We start from the raw sequence: 27,083 nt of genomic DNA on the forward strand, positions 1-27,083 counted from the left end.
AATGGAAACAATTATCTGGTTTTTCTCCTACTTATCAAATCGCTCTCAGTCAATACTGAATAATCTTGGGACTCCAATTCAGCTCCTTAGAACTTCATCTGGTGTTCCTCAAGGTTCTGTGCTTGGTCCAATCCTGTTTTTAATTGTCATGAATTCTGTTGTCAGATGGTTAGTGTATTGTAACCATGGTCTGTTTGCTGATGACAAATATATTTATCTACACTTCTTTATGTATCAACTACAAGAGGCAGTCAGACAGGTCAACATTGATGCACAATCAGTTGCGGATTGGGCAAGGAAGCATGGCTTGGAGATAAACTTGTCCAAGACCAAAGCAATGATCTTGGGTTCAAATAGCAAGCTGAAACAACTGAGTAACTTTGATCTGCCACCTATTATTATAGATGGTGTCATAATTCCATATGTTGATACTACCAAGTGCTTGGGATTACACATCAGTAGGAACCTAAGTTGGAATCATCATGTCAAGCTAGTGGTTAGTAAAGTTAATTCAGCCTTGCATTCTCTCAAGGTTCGAAAGAACATTTTCTCAACTGACATCAGGAAATTGTTAGTATCATCCACCATCTTACCACATCTTGATTACTGTTCCATCGTATTAGTAGATTCAACATCTGAAAATGACTTGAAACTTCAACGTGCAATAAATTGCTCAATTAGGGTCATTTTTAATCTTAGAAAAGATGAGCATATAACACCTTATCAACGAGAATTGGGATGGCTTACTGTGAAATATCGTAGAATGTACTTCATGAGTTGTTACTTCTTTAAGCTACTTCAAGTTGGTAAACCCAAGTACCTACGAGATGCTTTTGTTGAGGAGACCGAAGTCAGATGTTCAGATAGGTTAGCAGCCAAAAAACACTCTCTTTTCACGTTTCCGCATTTTGCTACGACCTTCATGGAGCGGTCATTCCAAGTGAGTGTAATACGATTGTGGGAAGAACTGCCTGAAGAGATTGTAAACTCATCTAGTCTTGAAGTGTTCAAAAATAAAATTTTTGACCATTTGTTGAATTTGGATTATTAATTTTGTTATTGTAAAGTGATAAGTTCTCTGATAATTACTGTTAGATTCTAAGTGTTAAATTCTCCAACTTTGTTCTTTTATCAGCTGTTATTAATTGAATAATTTATTGAGTATGTTAGTTGAATCAGATAAAATAAATATAAATTTTTATATTAGATCTTTATTATAGTTTATGTACTTATATAATTTTTCTATTATTATTGTATTTGTAATTCATATTGTATTTAAAATTGCCATTTGGCTTGTGCCTTGGCATTAATAAACTATCAATCAATCAATCAATCAATCTCTCTCTCTCTCTTGTAAGTACATAAACACGCTAAATTTTTCACTCTATCTTTAGAACATTTTTCTGCTTAAAATTGCCCCCGGGCATTTTTGGTTTCAGAAATATTGCAAGCAACAAATTGCAATCTGCAGATTAACATATAAATTTTACTTATTTGTTCGTTGTGGATTGCAAAATAATTAAATATTTATTTCTCATCATTGAAGAGGTTAAGTCGACAGTGGTTATTGTGTGCAGTGGGCTGTTAGCCAAATTAGCGTCAGTTGATGTCAACTTACACTTGAAGTTTACCAGATTTGAAAGATATCATCAATTTGATATCTACTCCGTCGGTAAATTGTTATCAACTTGTTTCTGGGCATCAAATCGCTACTACTCAACAACTTATAAGATCTACAGTGTGTACCACAAGATAGTTTAAGTGACAATACTTATCACTGGTTATTTACTTGGACATTTACCTTTTACTTTACCTTATGTATATCGAGAAGGTTTAAGTGACACTAAAATAACTGGTTATTTTTCTTGGTTCTGATTGGTAATTTGAAACCTCGCACTAAATTGTCTGATCACCTTACAGAAATTTTATTTCAAATCTTCTGGTTATGCCATTAGTGTCTGACACATGTGTTAGATGCAAGAGACCTGTCAAATCATCTGTTATTTGTAACACTTGTCAACAACATTTTCATCCTGGTTGTGCACGTGATTTTGTAAAAAACAGGCCGCTTACTGATTGTTGCAGAAAACAATTCAACTATCTCCTGGGAAATTTAGATGCAAAAACGAGACTTGCTTCACTAAAATCTACCAGCTCCAACACCTCTTCAGTTTCAAGTTTCAAATCCGCGAGATCTTCTACATCTGAGCGTGTGTCTGCAGGTCGATTATCGGTCTCATCTCTGAAGTCTCTAACGACACCAATCTCACCACTATCACCTACTTCTGACTCAGCATTCGTATCACCTGTTGTATCTCCAAAAATGGCGCAGTTACCAGTAGGTTGGGCAGATAAGTCTCTCGATCAAAAATTAACAGCAATGATGGAGAGATTCTGTAGTCTGGAAGTCTCAACGAATGCAAGATTTGAAAAGCTAGATGCTAAGTTACTAGAAGTTCAACAGTCCCAAGACTCTATTGCTGCGAATCAGGAAAGGCTAACTGCCAATATTAAGGCAAACGCTGCATCAATCATCAAGCTCAGTTCAGATCTTGAAAATCTTAGAGATCAAAAAAAAATGAAATGGCTGCGGTAACTGAGAAATTGTTACTCCTTGGAAATTCAACTCCTGTTGCATCTTCTTCCTCTCAGGTATCAGAGAGCTCTGCCGAATTAGTCATATCGGGTATTCCCGATTCGGTAGCGAATAACCAAACACCAGATGATATCTGTACAGCCGTCCTAACGAATTTGAGTTTGCCAAATCTAACTGGCTGCATCTTAAATGCTCGTAAATTTGAGAATAAAAACAAGCAAGTGCGAGATCAAACTAGGCCTGCCTCTCACTCTTTTATAATTTCAATGATGTCGATCCAAGCTCGTAAATTTGTTGTCAATAAGAAGCGTCAGTCTGGCAATCTTCCGGTAAAGAAGGTTTTTCCTACGCAAGTCGATGATGCATTCAAGGGATCTATTTATGTTAATGAATTTTTTCTGCCAGAAACCCATCAACTTTTACTCAAAACTAAGGAGAAGGCTAAAACTGCTAAATACAAGTTTGTTTGGGCGAGAAATGGGCAAATCTTTGCAAAGAAAGATGAGAACTCTGAAAGACTAGTTATAAATTGTGAATCTGATCTTATGAAACTTGATTAATGCTTAGATAATTCAACAAATAATTCTCCTAATAACTTAGCTCCACCATTAAATATACTCAGTTTAAACATAAATAGTGTTATTGGTCACTTAACTCAGTTTTTAACTTTAGTTAGTGGTAACCCTTATCCGCTAATGGGAAGATCGATCTGAAGATATTGTAAACTCGAGTAGTAGTGAAGTGTTTAAAAATAAATTGTTTGATTATTTGCTAAATTTAGATAATTAAGTTAGAAGTCAAAAACTGGCAATCAAAAACTTTAATAAGACTTTAAAAATTGAGTAGTTAAAGCTTTAATATAAAATTATTGTTGAATCAATTACATTATTTTTATTTTTATCTATTATATTATTTTTATTTTGATATATTTCTAATTAGATTAGATTAAGTTTTTGTACTTACATATACATACTTTACTATATTTTATATTTTATGTAAATATTTTGTATTTAATATTGCCATCTGGCCTGTGCCTTGGCATGAATAAATCATTAATCAATCAATCAATCAATCTCTCTCTCTCTCTCTCTCTCTCTCTCTCTCTCTCTCTTGTGCACGAGATTATGTAAAAAACAGGCCGCTGACTGATTGTTGCAGAAAACAATTTAACTATCTCCTGGGAAATTTAGAAACAAAAACAAGACTTGCCTCGATAAAATCTACTAGCTCTAATACCTCTTCAGTTTCCAGTTTCAAATCTGCCAGCTCTTCTCCTCTTGATCATACATTTAAAGCTCGCGGATCTACCTCACTTGTTCGTTTATCAACAGCTCGTGTATCAACCTCATTGAAATCACCTGTCACACCAAATACACCGATATCGATTGGTCCAGACTCAGTGTTTCATTCACCTATCACACCTCCAACAATGGCCCAGCTACCTTCAAATTGGTCTGAAAAGTCGCTTGACGATAAGATGACAGCTATGATGGAACAGTTTTTATCATCCAACATGTTGGTAAATAAGAAACTTGAGGAACTTACTACGCAAATCGCTGACCTCAAAGATTCGCAAGCTGCTACTGTGTCTGACCTTTCGGAAGTTAAGGAAAATGTTAAAATAAATGCTGATTCAATTTCGAAATTAAACTTAGACATCAAAAAATTAAAAGAAGACAGTAAAACTAACATGAATATAATGCATAATAAACTAGCTGATCTGAGCAAAGTAGTTACTCTTGAAAACAGTGTAGCTTCATCTACTTCATCTCTATTAGGAAGTACTACTGAGTTGGTAATCTCAGGTATTCCTAATTTAGTGGCTGATAAACTATCACCTTCAGAAATTCCGTCCGCTGTTTTAAATGCTCTAGAGTTACCACATTTGGTCAGCGATGTTTTGAGTGTTCGTAAATTTGTAAATAAAGATAGATCTAAACAACATAAGACTACCTATCATTCCTACATTATTGATTTGAAGTCTGCTCGAGTACGTGATTTCATTATAAGTTCGAAACGCAAGTCAAAAAATCTTTTGGCTAAAATTGTGTTTCCGGACAATGTTGATCAAAATTCCACATTTGCTATATACGTCAATGAATTTTTGTTACCAGAGACACATAAATTACTTTTACAAACTAAAGAAAAGGCTAAGTTAAAAAAGATCAAGTATGTCTGGGTGACAAGTGGACAAATTTTTGCTAAAAGAGAAAATGGCTCTGAAATAATTAAAATTAAATGTGTTTCTGATCTCACTAAACTAGATTAACAGTCAACTGATTCAACTAATAGCTCAACTAAAAATATATCTTCATCGCTAAAAGTACTTAGTCTAAATATAAATAGCCTTGTTGGCCATACTGCTCAATTCTTGAATTTGATTAATGATACTCAACCTGACATTATTATCCTTGTTGAAACGTGGTTAAAACCCTCACACGACAACAGTATTTTTTCATTGAATGGCTACAATATTGTTCGAAGAGATCGAACCTTAAAACATGCAGATACTGGTTGTTACATCCAGGGAGGTGGAGTGGCCTGTCTTGTCCACGAGTCCTTAAAAGTCAAGATTTTATATATTTCAACTTCTGACTATTTAAACCAACCAGAATATTTAATTACCGATGTCACTTTATCCTCTGGATCTCACCTCTTATTATCCTGCATTTACTGAAGATCGAAAGGGCTATTTCTTTGACATTTTTTCAAGATTTGCTCCAAATTTCAACAATATAATCATAGCTGGTGATTTAAATTGTAACTTGTTAGAAGATAGTTACACTGCAAGGCACCTGAAAGACTTTATTCTTGAATCATCACTGTTCTGCGTACCTTACGGAGCTACTTTTCATAAAAATAACTATGATTCTTGGTTGGATGTCATCCTGCTTGACAGTGATAGTAAATTAGTTTCTTTTGCTAAATCCGATTCTCCGTTCATTGATGGCCATGACTATTTATTTTGTAAATATAAATTAAATTGTTCAAAACCAGCATCAAAGAAAATTACCTTTAGAAACCTAAAAAATTGTGATCATCAAGCTCTTTCAAGAACTTTGATGAACACTTTAAGAATTGATAATGCTGTACTAGAGAATTCGGATCCAAATGAGTTGCTGATTATCTTCAAATCTGGTGTTCTATCTTCTCTGGATTTGTTTGCACCAGAAATCACTAAGAAGATAGTCCGTCATAGTAATCCCTGGCTTAAAAAGAATTAAAAGTGAAGTGCAAAGAACGTGATAAAATTTATAAGAAAGCTAGGAGAACTCGGGACCTAAATCTGCTTGCTCTTTTTAGAATTAAGAGGAAAAACTTAAAAGCTGAGTTGAATCATGCTCGTGAAGAATACTTAAAAACTATTCTTTCAAATCTCTCATATGGTTCATATGTTTGGAGTAAGCTTAAACATCTTGGACTAATTAAGTCTAACCCTTCTTCACCGCTCAACTTTTTTGATGCTCTTGAATTGAATGAGTATTACGCAAATATAGTAAGAAAACATCCACTTTGCAGTAAAAATTTTGTTGATTTGCTGCCGATGGACTATTCAAGACAAGTAAAGTGTTTATTCAAGTGGACCATGATTGACATTGTAGATGTTACTAAGGCACTGCATATTACTCTTTCAAAGTCTAAAGGAAAAAGTCCTGATGGATTAGATTTAAGATGGTTACGGGATCACCTTCCACAAATTTCACTATTTCTTACTGCATTATTTAATAGATCTCTTGATACTGGAATATTCCCTGACATTTGGAAAGTTATTTTTATTATACCTCTGAATAAAACTTCACCGCCTAGATCCCCATCAGATACCCGACCTGTTGCAAATTTATCCCATCTGGCCAAAGTGTTTGAAAGAATCATTGCAAATTGTTCGGTTATAATACCGGCACCTTCTCTCAAACTTGGGTAGGTTTCTTACAACTGCAACCAATTATTTGGTGGTCTTGAAAAAGACCGATTGGTTTTGGACTACGTAGTAGTCCTGAGATGACTTGTTAGTCACACGCTCTTAAATAAGAGCCTTGAGTAGTCTTGAGAAGACTTAGTTGGTTAGTTCTGAAAAGAACTGTTTAAGTTTTAGTTCTAAAAAGAACTAATTTAACAATGCCAGTCAGCGTTTGGTGTAGTTGAGATGATCCGAGTTGGTCCGATTATTGAGTAGTGGATATACTAGCTTTGCTCTCTTGATATCCAAAGATACTGCACTGTATTGTAAGCCTTGCTCGCTTACTGTAGATTCTTGATTGGCTTCTTCTTCTTCTTCTTCTTCTTCTTGTTCTTCTTCTTCGCTCAGTGGATGGAAGTGGACTGTGTGGCAGCTCTCCTCGCTGCCTCTTTTAAACAGTCTTGTGATTTGGGAGGGGATTTGGTTGGGTTAATTCATTGGCTCTCTAGCTCCGATGGACTGCGTGGGGGTTTCGGGGGTAGCGGCCCAATAATAGCTCAGAATAATTTCCCACTATGATTGGGATTATTTTCTACTAGCTCTCTCGTTATGGTCCGTGCTTTTGTTAGTACCTGATAAAGTTCTTAGCTACGATTGGCTTTTTTGTCATAATCAGTACGATTGTTAGTACTTAATGAGAACTTTGACTATGGCTAGCTCCTTAGTTATGGTTGTTGCGATTGTTAATGATTCATGAAGATCTTAACCACGACTGGCTCTCTAGTCATGGTCCGCGCGATTGTCGGTACCATGACTAGCTCTCTAGTCATGGTCCGTGCGATCGTTGATGCCAATTGATGAATTTCAGGGTTTTTTCAACATTCTCCCCCCCCCCCAAATTCTGCAAGAATGCAGAATTTCACTCTGATGCATCTTGGTGAGGAGCCAGTGGGAGGGGAGCTAACTTGACAATTGGTCTGGTGAGAGTTGTTGTAGCTGTCTTAAGAGTGACTACTCGAGTAAGTCCATCCTTCCCTGGATGACGTTGAATTACTCTCGCGAGAGGCCATTTTGAAGGGGGAAGTCTTTCATCTGTGAAGGGGAAATGGTTGATGAAAATTCCAAAGAATTCTTAAATAATCAGAGATCAGATGAACGAATTGGTTTTATTGCAAATATTATGACGAAATACGATGACGATGAAATTGGTGTTAAAAAATTAGAGAAACAATTGGATTTCGAAAAACGAAAATTGGAAAGTGAAAAAGAAAAATCATTATTTGGTAAATTATAATAATCAACTTACTCATTGATATTTTATTATTTTATAGTGAAGATATTTTGTGTCTTATCATTATCCTTTTTTGTAGACAAAAACGTTGAACTCTTATCAAGCCAAGGAAGTGCTCAATCAGTCTCTAGTGGAGAAGTATACATTCCAACTACTGCCGGCCAATTTAAATCAAGAAATATAAGAGGAACTCACAATATTCTCAACGAAAGAGTTGTAGCTACTTTTGACCGTTGTAAAGTAAGCGACAGAGATGCTGTGTTTATAACTACAGCTATTTGTCAGTCGCTTATCGATTTAAAATTATTAGAAGTGGATATTAATTCCATTATTGTCAATCGATCATCTATTCGCCGATGTCGGCTTACTATGCGAGAGTCAAAATCAATAGAAATAAAAAAACATTTCCAAGACTTAAAGTTATCATCTATTGTTGTACATTGGGATGGAAAATTATTATCTAATTTGTTAAATACAGAAACTGTTCATCGATTGCCTGTAATAATTACTTCAGAAAGTAAAGAAATGTTAGGTGTACCAACGAGTGAAGATGGAACTGGAATGGCACAAGCTTCTGTAGTTCATAAGACATTATGTGACTGGGGATTCGACATATCTGTAAAAGCAATATGCTGTGACACTACTCCTTTAAATTTAGGCCTTCGTAATGGTGCTGCTGCATTACTGGAAAAATTGTTAGAAAGAGATTTGTTGTATCTTCCATGTAGGCATCATATATTTGAAATAGTCCTAAGATATGTCTTCGAAGCTGTTTTTCCAAATACTGTTGGTCCTAATGTTCCACTTTTTATCCGATTCCAAAAGCAATGGGGAGATTTAAATAAACTCAGTTACAAAACAGGTTTAGATGATCCGAAAAATGATAAATATCTTGACAAATGAAAAAATTGAATCTATTAGAACTTTTGCGACTGAAACTCTTGCATCACAACTGCCTCGTGATGATTACAAAGAGTTATTAGAGCTTACTTTAGTTTTTATCGGTGTCGTCCCCGAACAATTTAGTTTTCGTAAGCCAGGAGCTTGTCACCATGCACGATGGATGGCAAAAGCTATTTATATATTGAAAATGTACATGCTTCGGGAGCAATTGTCATTGAAAAAACGTGAAGATAATAAACTACGGCAAATATGTGTTTTTGTGACAATGGTTTATGTCAAAGCTTGGTTTTCGTCGTCAAATAGTGTCAAAGCTCCGTACCATGATCTACAGTTTATAAAAGAACTCAACAACTTTAAGGCAATCAACAGTAATCTTGCTACTGTGGCAATTAGTAGATTTATGAATCACTTGTGGTATTTATCACCAGAATTAGCAATCATGGCTATTTTTGATGAGGAAGTTTCACAAGAAACAAAATTAAAAATTGTCGCTAAGCTGCGTAAAGAAGAAGAAACAATTGTGATTGATGATATTCCGGAAGAAGACTTGGATTATACTAGTGAAAAATGTAGTGTTAAACGCTTTCAAACTAAGAGCATAACTGAATTATTATATAATGATATTGACTTTTTCGTAACTGCAGAATCGATCAATTTTTTCAATAGATTCGAGATACAAACAGAATTTTTAAAGATTCATCCTTCTGAATGGGCTCATAATGAACACTATAAAACTGCATTACGATTCGCTAAAAAACTATCGGTTGTGAATGACTGTGCTGAAAGAGGAGTTAAACTAGTGCAAGATTTTTGTAATCGTTATACTAAGGATGAAAAACAAATGCAATACGTGTTACAATTGGTTAAAGATCATCGTCAAATGTTTCCTGACGCACATAAAAAAACTAATGTAAAAACTTCATGAAAGTATCTGTAATTAAAAATAAAAATGGTAATGTTTGTACATTTTCGATTCATTAAAATATTAATAATACACTTCTTTAATTGATTAATACTTTTCACGTAAATTATAGTTCAAAATTATATGCATAAGTAAAAAAAGTAATCTAATATGAATAATAACCCGTCTATGATTGTTGAATTATTATTAAATGACCAGAAAAAACTATGAAAAAGATTATAGTTTCAATTTAGACCTCGAATAACGTCAAAACCGTTAGAATTATCAAAAATGATAAGAGACCTTTTTCTAGACCGTTAAATTTTGCATTAGAAAAAATATTTTTGATGTGATTTGTTGGTTAGTTTATGACGTAAAAAATTCCAAAGTAAAAATATAACTTTTCCCATGTTATTTTCCTTTAAAACTTTGACCGTCGGGGGGCGCGGCTTAATATTAAAATTAAGAGCTATAACTTGGCATGATTTTTTTTTATAGATTTTGAACCGATTTTGAACTATCGTGAAAAAAAATTTCAAAAAACCCAACATAAGGACCACCTAATATATATATATATATATATATATATATATATATATATATATATATATATATATATATATATATATATATATTTAAAAATAGTTCTTTTTGAAAATAATATCTATAAATTTGAAGATAACAAAAAACAAAATTAGGAATACGGTAGACCTTGAAGGCCATCCGTGAAACTTCCGGCTAATTCCATGCCTAAGTGCATAAAACTGCACTAATGATGTTTTTGAGCTCTTCGAGCTCAAAAATACAATTTATGTATTATTTTGGGCTCTTCGAGCTTAAAAGTCTGATAGAAGTATCATAGAACAATATTCTTTATGGGGATAATTCGACATCGAGCGAGAGTGAAGCGGTCATAACGTAAAGAAGATATTGTGAAACCGGGGCCCGAGTAAACAACCATGGAGTTCTGCAATTACAGGTAACTATCTCTTTTTCTCTGGATTTTCTGTGGAACCTTCAGAGCGATTATTTCAATTAAAATTAGATATTTATTGCTAGACATTTAGCCAGCCTAGATATCCACTGATAATTACCCTAATAGTACTGTAATTACATATTTAATTACATCGCTGATCAAATCCCGAGCAGCAACGCAAATAAACAAATTTGGGTACCTTACAAGAACAGTGGAGATTGTCGTAGAGGAATTGCCAAGACACAAGGCCAAAAGGACGCCATCGAAAGTTAACAAGAATCAAAATAAAATTTCAGGTACAGGAAAATTTAACCTCGGCAAAATTTGTGTTGCTTCAGGAAACTCTAGGTACAGGCCAGGTTCCGTTTTCCAATCACCCAACTGATTAATGAGGTAATTAGCCGAATTTAATTAAGAATCATTACAATTAAATATACCGAATAAGTTTAAGATAAAATTTATAAAGTCAAAAACCTTAGTACCAGTAAAATTGAGTTAAATTGCGTCATTGATCAGAAGAAAATTTTGTCGATTAAATTTAGTACAATTAAGAAATTAAAAATAAAAACGACATAAAATATTGTTCAAGTTAAGTTAAAACTAATTAATAAAATCAACATTTAATTTAATCCCGAAAGTAAAAATGGTAGTTAATAATTAAAATTAATCATTGAAAAATTCTCAAAATTCAAAAACAAAATTTATAATAAAAATAAATCTCCAAGAAATTAAATTGTCAATCGGTAAATTAAACTACACTAGTCACAAAAATTAAGGGATATAAAAAAAATTCCAAATTTTTTGGTGATTTTCAGCGAGCTGTAACTCCGAGGAAAATGATCGCACAGAAAAAAAAAAAAAAAAAAAAGCAAATTGTAGCTCCAAGTGTCTAGTTTTTAGATATGATCATGAAAATTTTTGTCATCGTCAGGTCTGGAGAAATCCTAAGAAAACTACTGAAAAAAAATTTTTCGAAATTTTTTTTCGTCTTAAAAAAGGTCTACGGGCTTCAAAAAAATTTTTTCGATTGTTTCGTTTAAACGCTCTTTTAGTAAATTTAATACCCTTTAATTTGACGTAATCAAAAAGCCTGTACGATAATTTGCCGCGGAGTTATCGTCAATCAAAGCAAAAAGTTTTTTTGACTTTGGAAATCAATAACTCTGGAAATAATGACCGTATAGGAAATCGAAGGAGGGTTTTGAAAACTACACAATATTCTCTATAAGAAAACGTAAACCGCTTTTGAAGAAAAAATTTTTTTTGAATTGAAAACTCGGACTGAAAAAAAGACAAAAATTCGCATAATTAAGGATATTTGGATAACTTGGTATAACTTTGGATAAAATGGATGAACGAAGGATATCGTTGGTAATTTTTTAACTTCAAAGTGTCCCCTAAAATCCCTAAGAAATTCAAAGCGCTGCGATTTTTTGTTCATAGTGCCCAGAAGCTTCAAATTCTGTATTTCGCAAAAATCACCATTATGAGCAATTTTGTGATTTTTATTCATTTTTCCATTGAAAAAAATTTTTTTCAAAATTCTTTTTATTTTTTCGATCAAAGAGATTGATTTTTCAAAAATTTGAAAAAAAAAAATTTCAATTTTTTCGAAAATTTTTTCGAAATTTTCTCAATTTTTTCGACTGTTGTTTTACCGCCGGCATTAGCGTTACCCAAAGCGTACCACGTGGAGGTTGCTCGGTCGGATTTACGCTTCTCACACACACACGTGTGTGTGTGTGTGTGTGTGTCTTTGTCTGCGTGTTTGTCTGTTTGCAGCTGCCGAATGACCTCTGTACGCACGGCAGTAACTGCTCAGTACCGTGTATTGCCACCTCTGTTCCGAATCACAGCTCGTAAACGCTCTTGCATGTTGATGCATCGTCGAATATCACGTTGCGAAATTCCTTGCCAACAACGGAACAACGCTTGAGTCAACTGATGAAGATTGTGCAGTTGCGGATAGTCTCGCCGCAATCGACGCCCAAGCATGTCCCAAACATGCTCAATTGGGTTCAAATCAGGACTCATCGCTGGATGATTAAGCGTTGTTACGTTGTTGGCGCGGAGAAAAGTTCGCGTACGAACTGCAGTGTGAGGACGAGCATTATCCTGCATCAAAATGAACCGTCTTGCCCCCATGCGTGTGCGCATAGGCAGGACGTGTGGCTCCAGAATTTCGTCGACGTACCTATCGGCAGTCAACGTCCCACGAACGATGACCAACGGGGTTCTGGTATTGAAGGACACGCCTGCTCACACCATGACTGATCCACCATTGAAAGCTGTAACTGGTCTCGTAAAACCATCCCGATCTCGTTCTCCACGACGGCGCCAAACGAGAGATCGTCTATCGCTGCCATGAAGACAAAATCGAGATTCGTCAGTCCATAATACACTGGTCCACTGTCTACGACCCCAATGGTGATGATCATAAGCATAGGCCAATCGGGCTCGGCGATGTCGTGGAGTGAGCATAGGCACGCGATTTGCGCGTCTAGCGCGTAGTCCTTGCTCTCGAAAGCGATTTCGAACCGTCGATGCCGATATGTGTTGTTGGGGAGGACGTTGTCGACGATTGCGAAATTGATGAGCGATCGTGTGGGCATGCGCAGTAGGGTTTCGACGAGCTTCTCGAACGATAGCTCGATCATCACGCTCGGTAGTGATTCGTAGTCTACCTTGACCCGGACGACGATCGTAACTTTGAGTCGCGTTAAATCGGGCATAGGCCCGACTGATAACGGACTGGCTCACTCCCATAGAAGCTGCTACTTCCACCTGACTGTAGCCCTCTTGAAGGAGGGTAACAATGCGAGCCACATCTGTGGCAGCTAAATGTCGACGAGGCATATCAAAAGGTGCTTATCAAAGAAAAGCTTACATAAAATTCACGTAAGGAATTTAGGCTAAAAAGAAAACGTAAAATTCAAGTTTTGTGTGAGGAAAAGCCGAACTCCGCGGGGGTATATCAATTTGTTTTTATTGAATTTTTAAAATGAGATTTAAATCTAAGGCAGTTGTAGCGGACAGAAAAAATTGAGTTAATTTTTTTTGACAATAGTGAAGCATTCTGAAGACGATAAAAAAAAAAAATTTTTAAAAAAAATTTTTGATAAAAAAAATTTCGAAAAAAATTTTCGAAAAAAATTGAAAATTTTTTTTTTTTTTTTTTTTTCAAATTTCGTGAAAAATCAATCTCTTTGATCGAAAAAATAAAGAATTTTGAAAAAAAAAATTTTTTTCAATGGAAAAATGAATAAAAATCACAAAATTGCTCATAATGGTGATTTTTGCGAAATACAGAATTTGAAGCTTCTGGGCACTATGAACAAAAAATCGCAGCGCTTTGAATTTCTTAGGGATTTTAGGGGACACTTTGAAGTTAAAAAATTACCAACGATATCCTTCGTTCATCCATTTTATCCAAAGTTATACCAAGTTATCCAAATATCCGTAATTATGCGAATTTTTGTCTTTTTTCAGTCCGAGTTTTCAATTCAAAAAAATTTTTTCTTCAAAAGCGGTTTACGTTTTCTTATAGAGAATATTGTGTAGTTTTCAAAACCCTCCTTCGATTTCCTATACGGTCATTATTTCCAGAGTTATTGATTTCCAAAGTCAAAAAAACTTTTTGCTTTGATTGACGATAACTCCGCGGCAAATTATCGTACAGGCTTTTTGATTACGTCAAATTAAAGGGTATTAAATTTACTAAAAGAGCGTTTAAACGAAACAATCGAAAAAATTTTTTTGAAGCCCGTAGACCTTTTTTAAGACGAAAAAAAATTTCGAAAAATTTTTTTTCAGTAGTTTTCTTAGGATTTCTCCAGACCTGACGATGACAAAAAATTTTCATGATCATATCTAAAAACTAGACACTTGGAGCTACAATTTGCTTTTTTTTTTTTTTTTCTGTGCGATCATTTTCCTCGGAGTTACAGCTCGCTGAAAATCACCAAAAAATTTGGAATTTTTTTTATATCCCTTAATTTTTGTGACTAGTGTATAAAAATTATAAAAGAAAGAACTATCAGTAGATTGAAAAATTGTTCAAAACTTCGATAAATAAATTTGTCAAATTCCAGTGGAAAATTACAGAGATAATTAACATAAAATTTTAGCCTTAGAAAAAATTAGCCAAGTTAATAACCAAGTCTCAAATCCTTACTGGAATTCAAAGTAGACGTGAGCCGATTATTCAGGAAGTTTGAATTCGAGTAAAATTTAATTAATTTAAATTTTTGGTTGAATAAAAAGCTGCTGTGATATTAATAGTTAAGCAACCAGAATTAAATCAAATTATTTATCGAAGTCAAAGTTAGGGACCGGGAGATTTGATTCCCAGGAAGATATGTTGTAAAAAGTAATTTGGATTTTAAAATGATTGTAAATTAGAGTCAAGTGTGTATTTGGATAAAATTGTTTTATTAAATAGTGTGTGTGTGTGTGTGTGTGTGTGTGTGTGTGTGTGTGTGTGTGTGTGTGTGTGTGTGTGTGTGTGTGTGTGTGTGTGGAAATATTTTACATTATATACTCCTAGTTCACGGGCTGTCGATGAGGTTAGAATTAGCAGGTTGTCGACTAGTGTCATGGTATCCTCCTCTGTCCTAGTCGACTTCAGGTTCTTTAGTCCTATAGTGAGGATCCGGGCGACAGCAAAAGGGCTAAGGACGGTTTAACCCTTGGGCAGGGGTTCAGGCGATCACCAAGAGTCAAATCTAGAGTCTTAGATCGTGAGGGTCCTGTGGATAGCATAATTTAATTAGAAACTACAAAATAGATGCTCTATGTGAGGGTATTGTTAGGAATAGACAATTTTTGATAGAAACTACAACATAGACGCTCCATATGAGGGTACTGTTAGGAATAGGAAACCTTTGATAGAAACGGCAGTATAGACGTTCCGTTTGAGGGTACTATCAGGATTAAGTAAACTTTTGTATGGTATAAGAGTGTGTGTGAGAATTAAAATAATATTAAATTGTGTAAAATTAGGCGAATAAATTTATAATTCATGTTAAATTTAATTGTTATCATTTGTGTCAACCCGATTATAATTTCTCTCGACCCTCTCTTGCTTATACCGGTTCAGGAAACCGTGATAAAAATTCCAGTGGTGCCCTTAAATTTTAAAACTAAATAAAAGGGTGACCAAGTGGCAGAAACAACCCGTTACAACTTACAATGTACATTGTAGCTATGATAACGCACTCTCCAAATTTGAATTAAATCGTTTACCTGATTGCATCAACATTTCATTCAACAATTAGAATCATTAACTCTGGATTTTTTAGGCCTGAAAAAATTTTAAAGAATTTTATCAAAATGAAACTCTTAACTAAATAGCAACAAGATAGACACAACCAGGCAACTGTGTGTAACATTTGTGAAAAACTAATCACTTCTGCTTCAGATAAAGTCTATGATCATTGTCACTTCACCGGTAACTACAGAGATGCTGCTCCTAAATCACGCAACGTTAATTTTTGGAAATCCACCATTATTCCAGGTGTCATTCATAATTTATCTGGCTATGACTCACACTTTATAATTAAATCCTTACCTACAGTATTTGAAGGTCAGGTGACATTATTGCCTATCAATAAAGAACGTTATATTTCATTTACAAAACTAGTTAAAAATATTTCAGTCTCTCTAAGATTTATTCACTTTTTTAGATTCATGGCTTCCAGTTTAGAGAAATGAGCATCATACCTTGAAGACAAAGACAAACAGATTACGCGACTACGCGACCCAGACCCTGACAAATTTAAATTAGCAATACCAAGGATGTATTCCCATCTGAATAGGTTGACAGTATTGAAAGACTAAGCGGGACACAGTTATCTGATTAGGAACCATTTTTTTCAAAATTGACAAACTCTACTATTCCCGATGACGATTATGCTTTTGCTCCGGTAGTTTAGTGTTGCTATAAGTATTCACCGTCATCAAGTATATCGGTCCACTTGTCGCTACCGCGAGCTGTAAACCCTTGCTATATTTTAGACGTAAGTGTTCTATTGAACCGTTCACATATGGATGCTTTGAGATTACTGAATGTTGAATAAAGATTTATCTTGTGCTGCTTCATCAGATCTTTGAATTCTTTGTTGTAAAACTCTCTACCCTGATCAACATGGCGGTTCTTAGGAACACGACCTTGCTGGAATACAGACTTCATAGCACTAATGACATCAGCGACGCTTTTTGGTTTATTTGGAACTGCCCAGGCATACTTTGAAAAAATATCTATGATTGTAAGCAGATACTTGTATCCTTATTGACTGTTGCATATGGAATCATCTTAACCAAGTCAGCTTGCCAAGTTTCATCGAGACCTCGGATGTCAACATGACGACGGTTATAGTTCCTGCGAGCTAGTTTGTGAAGCTCTTTAGCTATCACTGCCTTTTTGTCGTTCATTGAGTTTCTCAGTGAGATATTTGATATTATTCTGATGAATGTAAAGTACTGCTTTAGCTTCCTCAATAGCCGTCTGTAAATTTCCCTAAGCAGCTTTCAGTATTACTATTTCAGAATGTAAATGTGAAATAATCTCTTTCTGCTCGCTGTCTATAAATTTATTCAGTTATAATATATTATATATAATATATATTATATAATATATAATATATAATACAGTTATTATATAATATATAATTTATTCAGTTATAATAATAACCCAGGAATTATTGGATAATTTTTTTCTTTGACAGTTATTGTATCATTTGCAAATGAAATAGGTGAATCGGCCATATGCATTTCACCATGTTTTCTGCGTACACCTTATCTCATATCATTATCTTTGTGTTTTTTACTTAAACGTTGTAAGTAATTAGTGAGAAGAGGACTTCTACGAGCTGGAGTACTTGTTAACGGTGGTGGTTGGGTTATGGCAAATGATGTGTTGTTAAATGAACTTTCATCATCCGATGTTAAACTGTTGTACAATTCTGGATCATCATATATAGATTTTCTAATCTCTTGTTTTTCAACCTGCTGGTTTTCATCCACTTCTTTTTTAATATTTTCTTCTTTCAGTTTTGAAGATTTAACTATACTGTGAAGTAGTGTGACAATAGGTTTGAACATTTCCTCCATGGCTTTCTCAGCTGTATCTTTACCCAACTTTCACATCTTGTGCTTCCGTCGAATGGCATCACTGGCTTGAGATATCTGATGTAGAATATCCTTCTGCTTTGAAATTTTTTTAGGCTTCATGTTGACAGGTTAAAGTCTACAGCATGTATGATTATCACACTTTAATGTACCTCAATTTATACCATTGAAGCAGTCGAATCCTTTTCGATACCTGCCGCTGTTCAATTTCCTGTATTTATTTAATACCACAAATCCATATTTATTCCTGTATGCCGAGCATAAATCTCTGAATGAGTTGTATGACATGTCTGTATTGACATGATCATTATAGATATGCATCAGATTCATTTAATCTTGACGTAACAGAACGAGAAAGTTAGCATTATCTCTAATCAGGTGCTTACGTATTTGTGTATAAGTTTGACAGAGATAAAAGCTGTCCACATCTTTGTGTCGACCCATGCAGAAAAAAGCCTTGGTGTGATCCTGTTTTTAACAAGCAACATCCTCGGATATAATCAGAGAAATAGACTTAGCATTTTCAGACTTGATTACAGCTTCATGTTCACTGAGTGTTGGTTATGAGATTTTGAGTAAAGATATACATTCTCAAACCTCAGTTGGATGGCCCGCAAAACACTGCACGATTACTGTTGGGAAGCAAAGCATCGTGTCGTTTGAGTTTTTTCACACCGGTCCCTTGAACAATTCGATCAAAATTGATAACTGGCAACTGAGCTCTTGGTTTGTAAAACTCTATGACTGCTGATTACATTCTGAGCTCAAGAGATATATATATATACCGATTTATACAGATTAGCAAGTCAGTCTTTGATGTGACATGTCTGAGAGCAGACGTAGTAAAGGTTTGTTCAACAACATAATCAATAAACTCCCACTTGAACTTCACATACCAGGTAATCAGTACTGCAGTCCTGATACAAAGTTAACCAAGAGGTTAGCTCGAGGTGATTCAGGTATAAATCCTTTGGACGCTGCGTGTTAAGAACACGATATAGCTTACTCGAAAAATCGCGAAAATTTGGAAGCCCGTCACGAGGCTGATAAAATTCTTGCCGGGAAAGCATGGCAACCATTTCAATCGAGAGACACTACTATTGGTAAAAAAAGCTGCTGTTTGGAGTGTGAATAAAATCATGAAGTTCAATAGACGTTTTGGCCTGGGTCTTAAAAAAGAAAAACTTATTACTAAGCGTGAGACAATCAAGAAAAAGATAACCAAGCTTAAGACAACAAAACTCAAGATTCCTAAGAAAAAGGATGTTGCTCTGAGACAGATTCAGATCTGTTGAAGCTAAAAAGTCCATGCAGCATGGTGGAGATCCAGTTAAAGCAGCTTTTGAAGGTGCCCACAAAGCTGTCAAGAAGGCTGGTGGGAAGAAAAACGTTCGATTGCCTCGTACTCTACTAGTTCCATCAAAAATTGGTGGAGTACTTCCATTCTTGATTCCTCTGTATGCAGGGATATCAGCTGTTGGTGTTTTGACAGGTGGAGCTACAGGTATTGCAACAGCTGTGAACGATGCAAGCGCATCTAAAAATCAACTTGTAGAAAAGAAACGTCACAACTTAAAAATGGAGAAAATAGCTGTAGGTAGAGGATTATACCTCGAACCCTACCGCAGTGGTATGGGGCTCTATCTGAAACCATACCCAAAAGGAGCTGGCTGCAAGAAGTAAAAAAACCAGTAGAATTACCACATTGAGCACTGACTATCATCGATTTATCAAAATATGCTAAGCTGCTTAAAATTCCAAATTTAGGACAATTTAGAAATTAAAATAAAAATGACATAAAATTTTATTCAAGCTGAGTTAAAATTAAGAAACAAAATTAACTCCTAAATTAATTCCAATAATTGGGATCAATAGTCAAAATTAACTTCTGAAATAATCTCAAAAAACTAAAGTAAAAATTATAGTTAAAATCAATCTTCAAGGAAATAAATTATCAATCAGTATTTTGGAATTATAAAGATTACAAAAGTAAAAATTATTAGTAGATTAAAAATTGTTCAAGACTTCGATAAATAAATTTACCAAATTCCAGTTAATAATTATAGAGATAATTAACGTAAAGTTTTGGCCTTGGAAAAATTTAGTCAAGTTAATAGCTCAGTCTCAAATCATTACTAGAATTTAAAATGGACGCTAAGCAGATTATTCAGGCAGTTTGAATTCAAGTAAATTTGAATTAATCAAAATTTTTGGTTGAATAAAAAGCTGCTGTAATATTATAACAAATTAAGCAACCAAAATTCAAAAATTAATTATTTATCGAAGTCAGGTTTAGGAACCGGGTAATTAAATTCGCAGGAAGTTATATCATAAAGAGTATTAAGAATTTTTAAATTAATTGTTAATTAGAGTCGAGTTAATTAGAGTCCAGGAACGGACAGCAGCAGGAGAACCGAATTTGAGGATTGTCACTCGAGCTGATCAACCGATGATAATCAAGGATCATCGAAACATTTCAGCATCAACTCTCAAGAACTGAACTTCCTAAATCATAGCACATCTTGCCTAACATTATATTATCAGAATGTTATAGGACTCAACACTAAATTAGATAGTATATTTTATAAAACTTGTATGGAGGAGTATGATATTTATGCTTTTACTGAAACCTGGCTCAAACCAGGTGTTTTAAATAGTGAATTTTTTAATAATAAATATTCTGTTTTTAGGTGCGACAGGCGGGAGGAGTTCAGGAGGTCGGGTGGAGGTGTGTTGATTGCGTGTAGGTGTGTACTTAATGTAGTTCCGTTAAAATTTGAGGATATCCCACAACACTTCCCGCAGGTTGAGATTGTAGGCATACTTTTCATTAATCGTGGTATAAAAACACACTTAATCAACATTTATATTCCATCTGACTTGTATGCACACATTTATTCAGACCTCCTTAAGCTGCTCTCGTCACACTCGGCCATGAATGCGGGTGCATTGATGCTGCTGGGCGACTTCAACTTGCCACACTTTGTGGACTCTCATGTCGGAGGCTTCGATAAGAGGGCTGACCTGTTAACAAACTTCTCTTTACTCAATAACATTACACAATACAATGAGGTTCTCAACACACATGGTAGGCTACTCGATCTTGTTTTTTCGTCAGCTGGTATTGATGGTATTCCCTGTAAAATAATTAAAGAATGCTCGGGTCCACTAATATTACCGTTAAAAATAATTTTCCACAAATGCTTAACTAAAGGTGTCTTCCCTACCCTTTGGAAGACTGCCAAAATCTGTCCTATACATAAATCTGGTGAAAATACAGTCATTGAAAATTATAGACCCATCTCTATTATTCCTGCTTTTGCCAGAATATTTGAGATAATAATCTATGATCAATCGCTACTCTACTTTGTCTCTAACATGACATCATCTCAACATGGCTTTTTAAAGAAGATATCGGTTGTAACAAACCTGCTTCCATACACTCAATATATTGCTGATAATATTTCCTGTGGGAAGCAGGTTGATGTCATACATACTGACTTCTCTAAAGCCTTTGACAACGTAGACATAGCAATACTAGTTGATAAAATCATAAACCTAGGTATACCGTAATTATTAGCTAACCTGATGATATCTTACTTAACAAATAGGAAAAACATTGTACTCTACAATGGCGTCCTATCTCCAGTCTTTTACTCAACATCAGGTCTTCCACAAGGATCTAATCTTGGTCCTTTACTATTTATTATTTTCATCAACGATGTAGGATCACTATTGTCAGTGCATTTAGACCTATTTGCTGATGATGCAAAACTATATCTCGCTATAAATAGTGCAAACGACTGTACCTTCCTGCAGGATAACTTGGATGTCTTCGCCGGATGGTGCAGTGATAATAAACTATTCTTAAACCGGACTAAATGCAAGTTTACATCATTTTTCAAATTGAAAAACCCGGTCCTATACAACTATACCATTGATTGGACGATCTTAGACAGGGTCTGCTCAGTGAATGATCTTGGAATAACGTATGATTCACAACTTACTTTTACAGATCACTATACAAACATAATAAGGTCGTCTCTGAAAACCCTGGGATTCATCATACGAATTACAAAAAATTTTAAGAACTATAATGTTGTCAAAGCCCTGTATGTTGCACTTGTCAGGCCTAAACTTGAATATACATCTGTAGTATGGTCACCAACATAGAAAAACCATGTTAACCATATTGAGACAATACAACATAAATTCCTCAAATACTTTTCATTTAAAAAGTTCGGTATATATCCTGTCAGAGGATTCGACTATCTTACCATATGTGTGGATGCAAACCTGTTAACTCTTGAAGAGCGAAGGATCTGTGCATCAGTGTTATTGATAATTGGTCTATTGTCTAATGACATTGAATGTCCTAGATTTCTCGAAAACATTCCGATACTAGTTCCGCTAAGAAACTAACGATCTGATCAGCCTTTTTATCCACCTCGGCAAAAGAGCAATTTCTCCCTCTCATCGCTTATCAATAGACTGATTAATGCTTGTAATTTTATAGTCCAACGTGACAATAATATTGACCTCCTGGACTACTCTTCACGTTGCAATGCCAATGCTCTCGCATCTATTATAACTAACTATAGATAATTTAATCAATGCAGAATATCATTCTCCGGCACCAACATAATCTCACAAATTATATCGAATAATTAAAATTACTATACTTTTTTTAATATACTGTGCAATGTGTTTCAATATTAAACACCCTAAACTTATAACTTACAAATTTCATCCTTTCTTTTTTTTTATTCTTGTTTTGTTCTTCTTTTATATTGTTTTTACATGCAACATGTATTAATACATATCAACATACATCTTTGTATATTTTTGTAACCTCATAATTGGCCGTTCAGGCTGTCAGGTTTTGTTAAATAAAGAAATAAAGAAATAAATAAATAAATAGACGCTCCATATGAGGGTATTGTTAGGAATAGGAAATTCTGATAGAAACTACAATCTAGACGCTCCATATGAGAGTATTCTTAGGAATAGGAAACCTTTGATAGAAACTGCAGTATAGACGCTCCGTTTAAGGGTACTGTCAGGATTAAGTAAAATTTTGTATGTTATGAGAGTGTGTGTGAGAATTAAAATAAAATTAAATTGTGGAAATTAGGCGAATAAATTTATAATTCATGTTAAATTTAATTGTTATTGATTGTGTCAACCCGATTATAATTTTTCTCGACCCTGTGATTTCTCTCTTGCTTGGACCGGTTCTGGAAATTGTGATAAAAATTCCAGTGGTGCCCTTAAATTTTAAAATTAAATGAAGGGATACCAAGTGGCGGAAACAACCCGTTACAATCCCTATGGAAATTTGAACCTCAACATTACGTATAATCAGTAGGCTTTGATGTATGACATGTACACAAATTTTCAATGTACTCACAATGAAAAAGAAGATGAACCACTATTGGCTAAGAAAAATCTTCTAAACAAAGCATCTCTGCATGTAATTGACTGTTCCAAGCAGAACGAGTCAATCAAGTCTGGGCCTGTGGATATACGTCTGGAGTTTGAATCGTCAGCACAGTTTTCAAATCAAACTGCTGCTTACTGTTTAATAATGCATGATCGTGTAATCGAGTACAATCCAATCGGCAGCACTGTAAGAAAACTTACTTAATGGTTCAATTCAATCCCAAACCCACCATTCATTACATGTATGTGTGAGACTTTGCATCCAGATAAGCGAGGAAAGGTTCATTGGAACAGCAAGAGACAGAGAACGATTTCGCCGACGAATACAAGAATTGAATAAAATTACTGAACCTGTACTAAATAACAAACTTAATGTAATCAATGAAAGCTAATAATGAATAAAATAATGTTCAACTAAAATTTTATGGACTTTTATTCGAGTAATTTTAGTCTTTAATACAAAACAAAACTAAAATATAAGCTAGATATTAGTGACAGCAGATTATAGCAATGTGTAGCAGATTACAGCATCATGATGTTACTTGTATTTCACGGTAATAAAAAACACTTGCAGCACGATGCTATTTTAATGGGATGACGTCATCAATTTGGCAGTAAAAAAATTCCAGAACACTATGGGTCATGATCTAAAAATAGAAACTGCGTAGTTATGATAGATAATGCTTGAAAGAAGTTTAACATAATCTAACAACGTTATGGCAGGAAAACAGGAACATAACCTAACAATTATAAGTTCAATGGTGGGAAGCATAAACATAACCTAAAAATCATGACTGGAAAGCAATAAACTGAATAAATTGAGACGACATTGAAACGGATGGTTTCTGCTTCTTGGTCACCCCAAATATTTATTTAGGGCGCCACTGGATTTTTATTCACAGTATCCAGAAACTGTACCAGAGCATGAAATAGTTCTACAGCGTCGTGAGAGATTGCTAGCAAGGCAACAAAAATCATCAGATAAAATTCATTTTCAAACTTATTTTATTTAACCAACTCTTTTATAATAATAAAACTACTTACAATTAATGAACACTTAAATCTAAGTCTTATTCTCGTTTACGCAACGGTTTCCTATCAAAGTAAACTATTCTCAACGGTACCCTCTCATGGAGCGTCTATATCGCGGTTTCTAACTTATTTAATTCCCTTTGCATTCCCCCTGGGCGTCTATGCAAAGGTTTTTAAGTGTGCCCAGGAAATAGAGGAGGATACCATGAATCCGTAGACAACACTGTAATGGTATTCACACGCACGAACAATATAAATTTTCCAAACACACGAACTAATATTCCCATAATTTTAAAAATTAATTTTATTTTTATTTTATTTATTTAATTTAGTTTCAATTCCGGCACGATCTATCGAGGTGCAGTACACCTGTGCATAGAACCAGAATATACATAGTAATTTGTTAAGTTTGTGATACAATATGTAAAATACAAATTATAGAAAGAAAACACAGTACAAAGCTTCAACGTATCATACATAGAAAAAAAAAAAAGATACAATAAATTAAGATATATTAAATCGAATTTTCACGAATCCATAAACTAATTTTCTTGCAAATACATTTAGGTTTAACATTTAAATTTTTTAGATTGTACGGTAATTTATTATTCCACTTCATATGAGAATCAAAATAGAGTCCCAGATATTTACAGAATTCAACTCTTTTAAGTTCTTTGTTATTAATACTAAGTTGGAAAAAACTGGGAATACTGTCTTTATAACTACCAAAAGTGATGTACGTAGATTTATCTATATTTAGTGATAGCTGATTTACTTCAAGCCAATACTTTATGCGAGTAAGCCAATTTGTTAATTTTGTTCTGACTTCATCCCAACTTTTCCCTGAGCAAAAAATTGCCGTATCATCAGCGTACGATACTAAAGCATCTTTGGGGAGTACATTGAATATATCATTGATATATAGTAAGAATAATAATGGACCAAGAATGGTACCTTGAGGAACGCCAACTTTGACTGGCAAAGTAGCACTTATAAAATTATTAACTTTTACACATTGACATCTATTAGACAAGTAGTTTACAATAAGTTGGTGAGGAATACCATGTATCCCAATTCTCCATAATTTATCTAGTAAAATTTTATGATTGACAGTATCAAATGCTTTCGCGAGATCTAAAAACGCCAGTACTGTCGGAATATTTTTATCAATATTATTGTAAATGAAATTAGAAGTAAAAATAAGAGCATCATTAGTACTTCTATTTTCCATAAAACCGAATTGTTTTTCAGAGATCAGACTGTTACAAATGCAGAAATTATAAAGTTTGGAGTAAATAATCTTTTCAAATAGTTTAGTTAAGTTAGAAATGAGTGAGATAGGTCTATAATTAGATATTAGATGTTTATCATCTGATTTAAATATTGGGATTATATCCGCTTTTTTCAAGGCAGAAGGCCATATAGCATAATTTATACATTTATTTAAAATATATTCTAGGGGTAAACTAATATCACACGCAATGCATTTCAGTACTTTAGAACTTATCCCATCAACGCCGCCTGCTTTGTCATTCATTTCAAGTATAATTTTTTCTATTTCGCATCTATCTGTAGGTTTAAGAAAAATACTATTACCGTTAAATTTTACATTATTTTCAATTTCCATAGGGCGTGGCCGTATTTTGCTGGCTAAATTTACTCCTACGTTACTAAAATAAGATACAAAACTATCAGCAATGTCATTGTTATCCGAAATAAGTACATCATTATAATTAATATAATTTATGTGACTAGTATTTTCAGTTTTCTTTCCTATCTTATTATTGACAAAACGCCATAGTTTTCTACTATCATTACAATATTTTTTTATGTTATTGCTTTCATGATTAATTTTCGCTAATTTAATCAGCTTGTTGAGTACTTTGCAGTACGAGTTGTATTCATTTTTTAATGTAATGTTATTTTTGTCTAGCTTCCAAAGATTGTACAACATTTCTTTATTTTGACAAGAGACAATGAGTCCTTTAGTAATCCAACTGCTACGCGGTTTAATTCTGGACTTATTCTTTTTAAACTTGCAAGTTGAATCACTAATCAGATTTTGTATTTTGTGAATAAGTAAGTTAAAAAATTCTTCAGGATCTTCAACTTCAATGAGTGAGGACTAATTGAATTGTTTGCTTACAGTAGATAGATATGTATAATCAATATAAGAATCTGCTACAGTATGAGTAATTGCCTTGTAACCAGGTGAAACAAAAATAGGAAAATGATCAGTAAATACATTGTTATACGTAAAGGATTTAATATTATTTATGTTAGATGTAATGAAAAAATTATCTATGCATGAGCCTCCAAATTCATTTGGTCTAGTCACTCCGTTGAAATAAGGAAGGTATCCAGAGTCTAGAAAATTGGTCAAGAAATCATTAGTTAACTTATCTGTATTCATTAGGTTAAAATTAAAATCACCCACAATCACATGATTTTTGCTATGGTTTTCTCGAATGTAATCAGCTCTTAGATTATTGAAAACTTCCTTATTGACGTCATGACATCTGTAGACTCCAGAGATTTTTACTATTTTGTTGCTTGTTAAGTTGATGTTGGTGGATAAAATTTTTAAACAACCAATACTATCAATTGTTGTATTGGACTGCAATGATTTTTTCACATATGTAACTACACCATCGGATTTATTAATATTACTATGATTATAGTGGGCACAATAGTCTTTTAAATTAAAGAATGCAAAACAAGGTAAAAACCACGTTTCAGTACAGATAATCACGTCTGGTTTGACAGACAGATTATCGATAAATATCTCAAGATTTTCAAAATTAGTGTTGAGGCCCCTTACATTTAGATGTAGTATTAATAAGTGAGTATTGTTGAGGCAATTGTTCAAAGTATCTAGATCATTGTAGTTTTCTTCAATTTGAATATCAACATTAT

The 27,083-nt window shown here is 34.1% G+C and overlaps 2 protein-coding genes across 4 annotated transcripts in view; both read left to right on the top strand.

The window, feature by feature from the left end:
* The window catches only part of Syt7 (Synaptotagmin 7), a 335,513-nt gene that overhangs the window by 139,532 nt on the left and 168,898 nt on the right, over positions 1–27,083 (top strand). The window lies entirely within an intron of this gene.
* LOC141538243 (uncharacterized) lies at positions 7,600–9,654 on the top strand. The gene is made up of 2 exons (XM_074259621.1): positions 7,600–7,777; positions 7,865–9,654. Exons 1-2 carry the CDS (start codon positions 7,600–7,602, stop codon positions 8,686–8,688), a joined length of 1,002 nt encoding a protein of 333 aa, XP_074115722.1. The 3' UTR covers positions 8,689–9,654.

Source organism: Cotesia typhae, unplaced genomic scaffold, assembly GCF_013202065.1.
Source record: "Cotesia typhae breed Kobodo isofemale line unplaced genomic scaffold, CoteBio_Ctyphae contig_20, whole genome shotgun sequence".
Taxonomy (NCBI): domain Eukaryota; kingdom Metazoa; phylum Arthropoda; class Insecta; order Hymenoptera; family Braconidae; genus Cotesia; species Cotesia typhae.

Coding starts and splice junctions, on each gene's coding strand:
- LOC141538243 (XM_074259621.1), top strand. CDS start 7,600: ATGGTTGATGAAAATTCCAAAGAATTCTTAAATAATCAGAGATCAGAT. Junction 7,778..7,864: donor AAAAGAAAAATCATTATTTG/GTAAATTATAAT, acceptor CCTTTTTTGTAG/ACAAAAACGTTGAACTCTTA.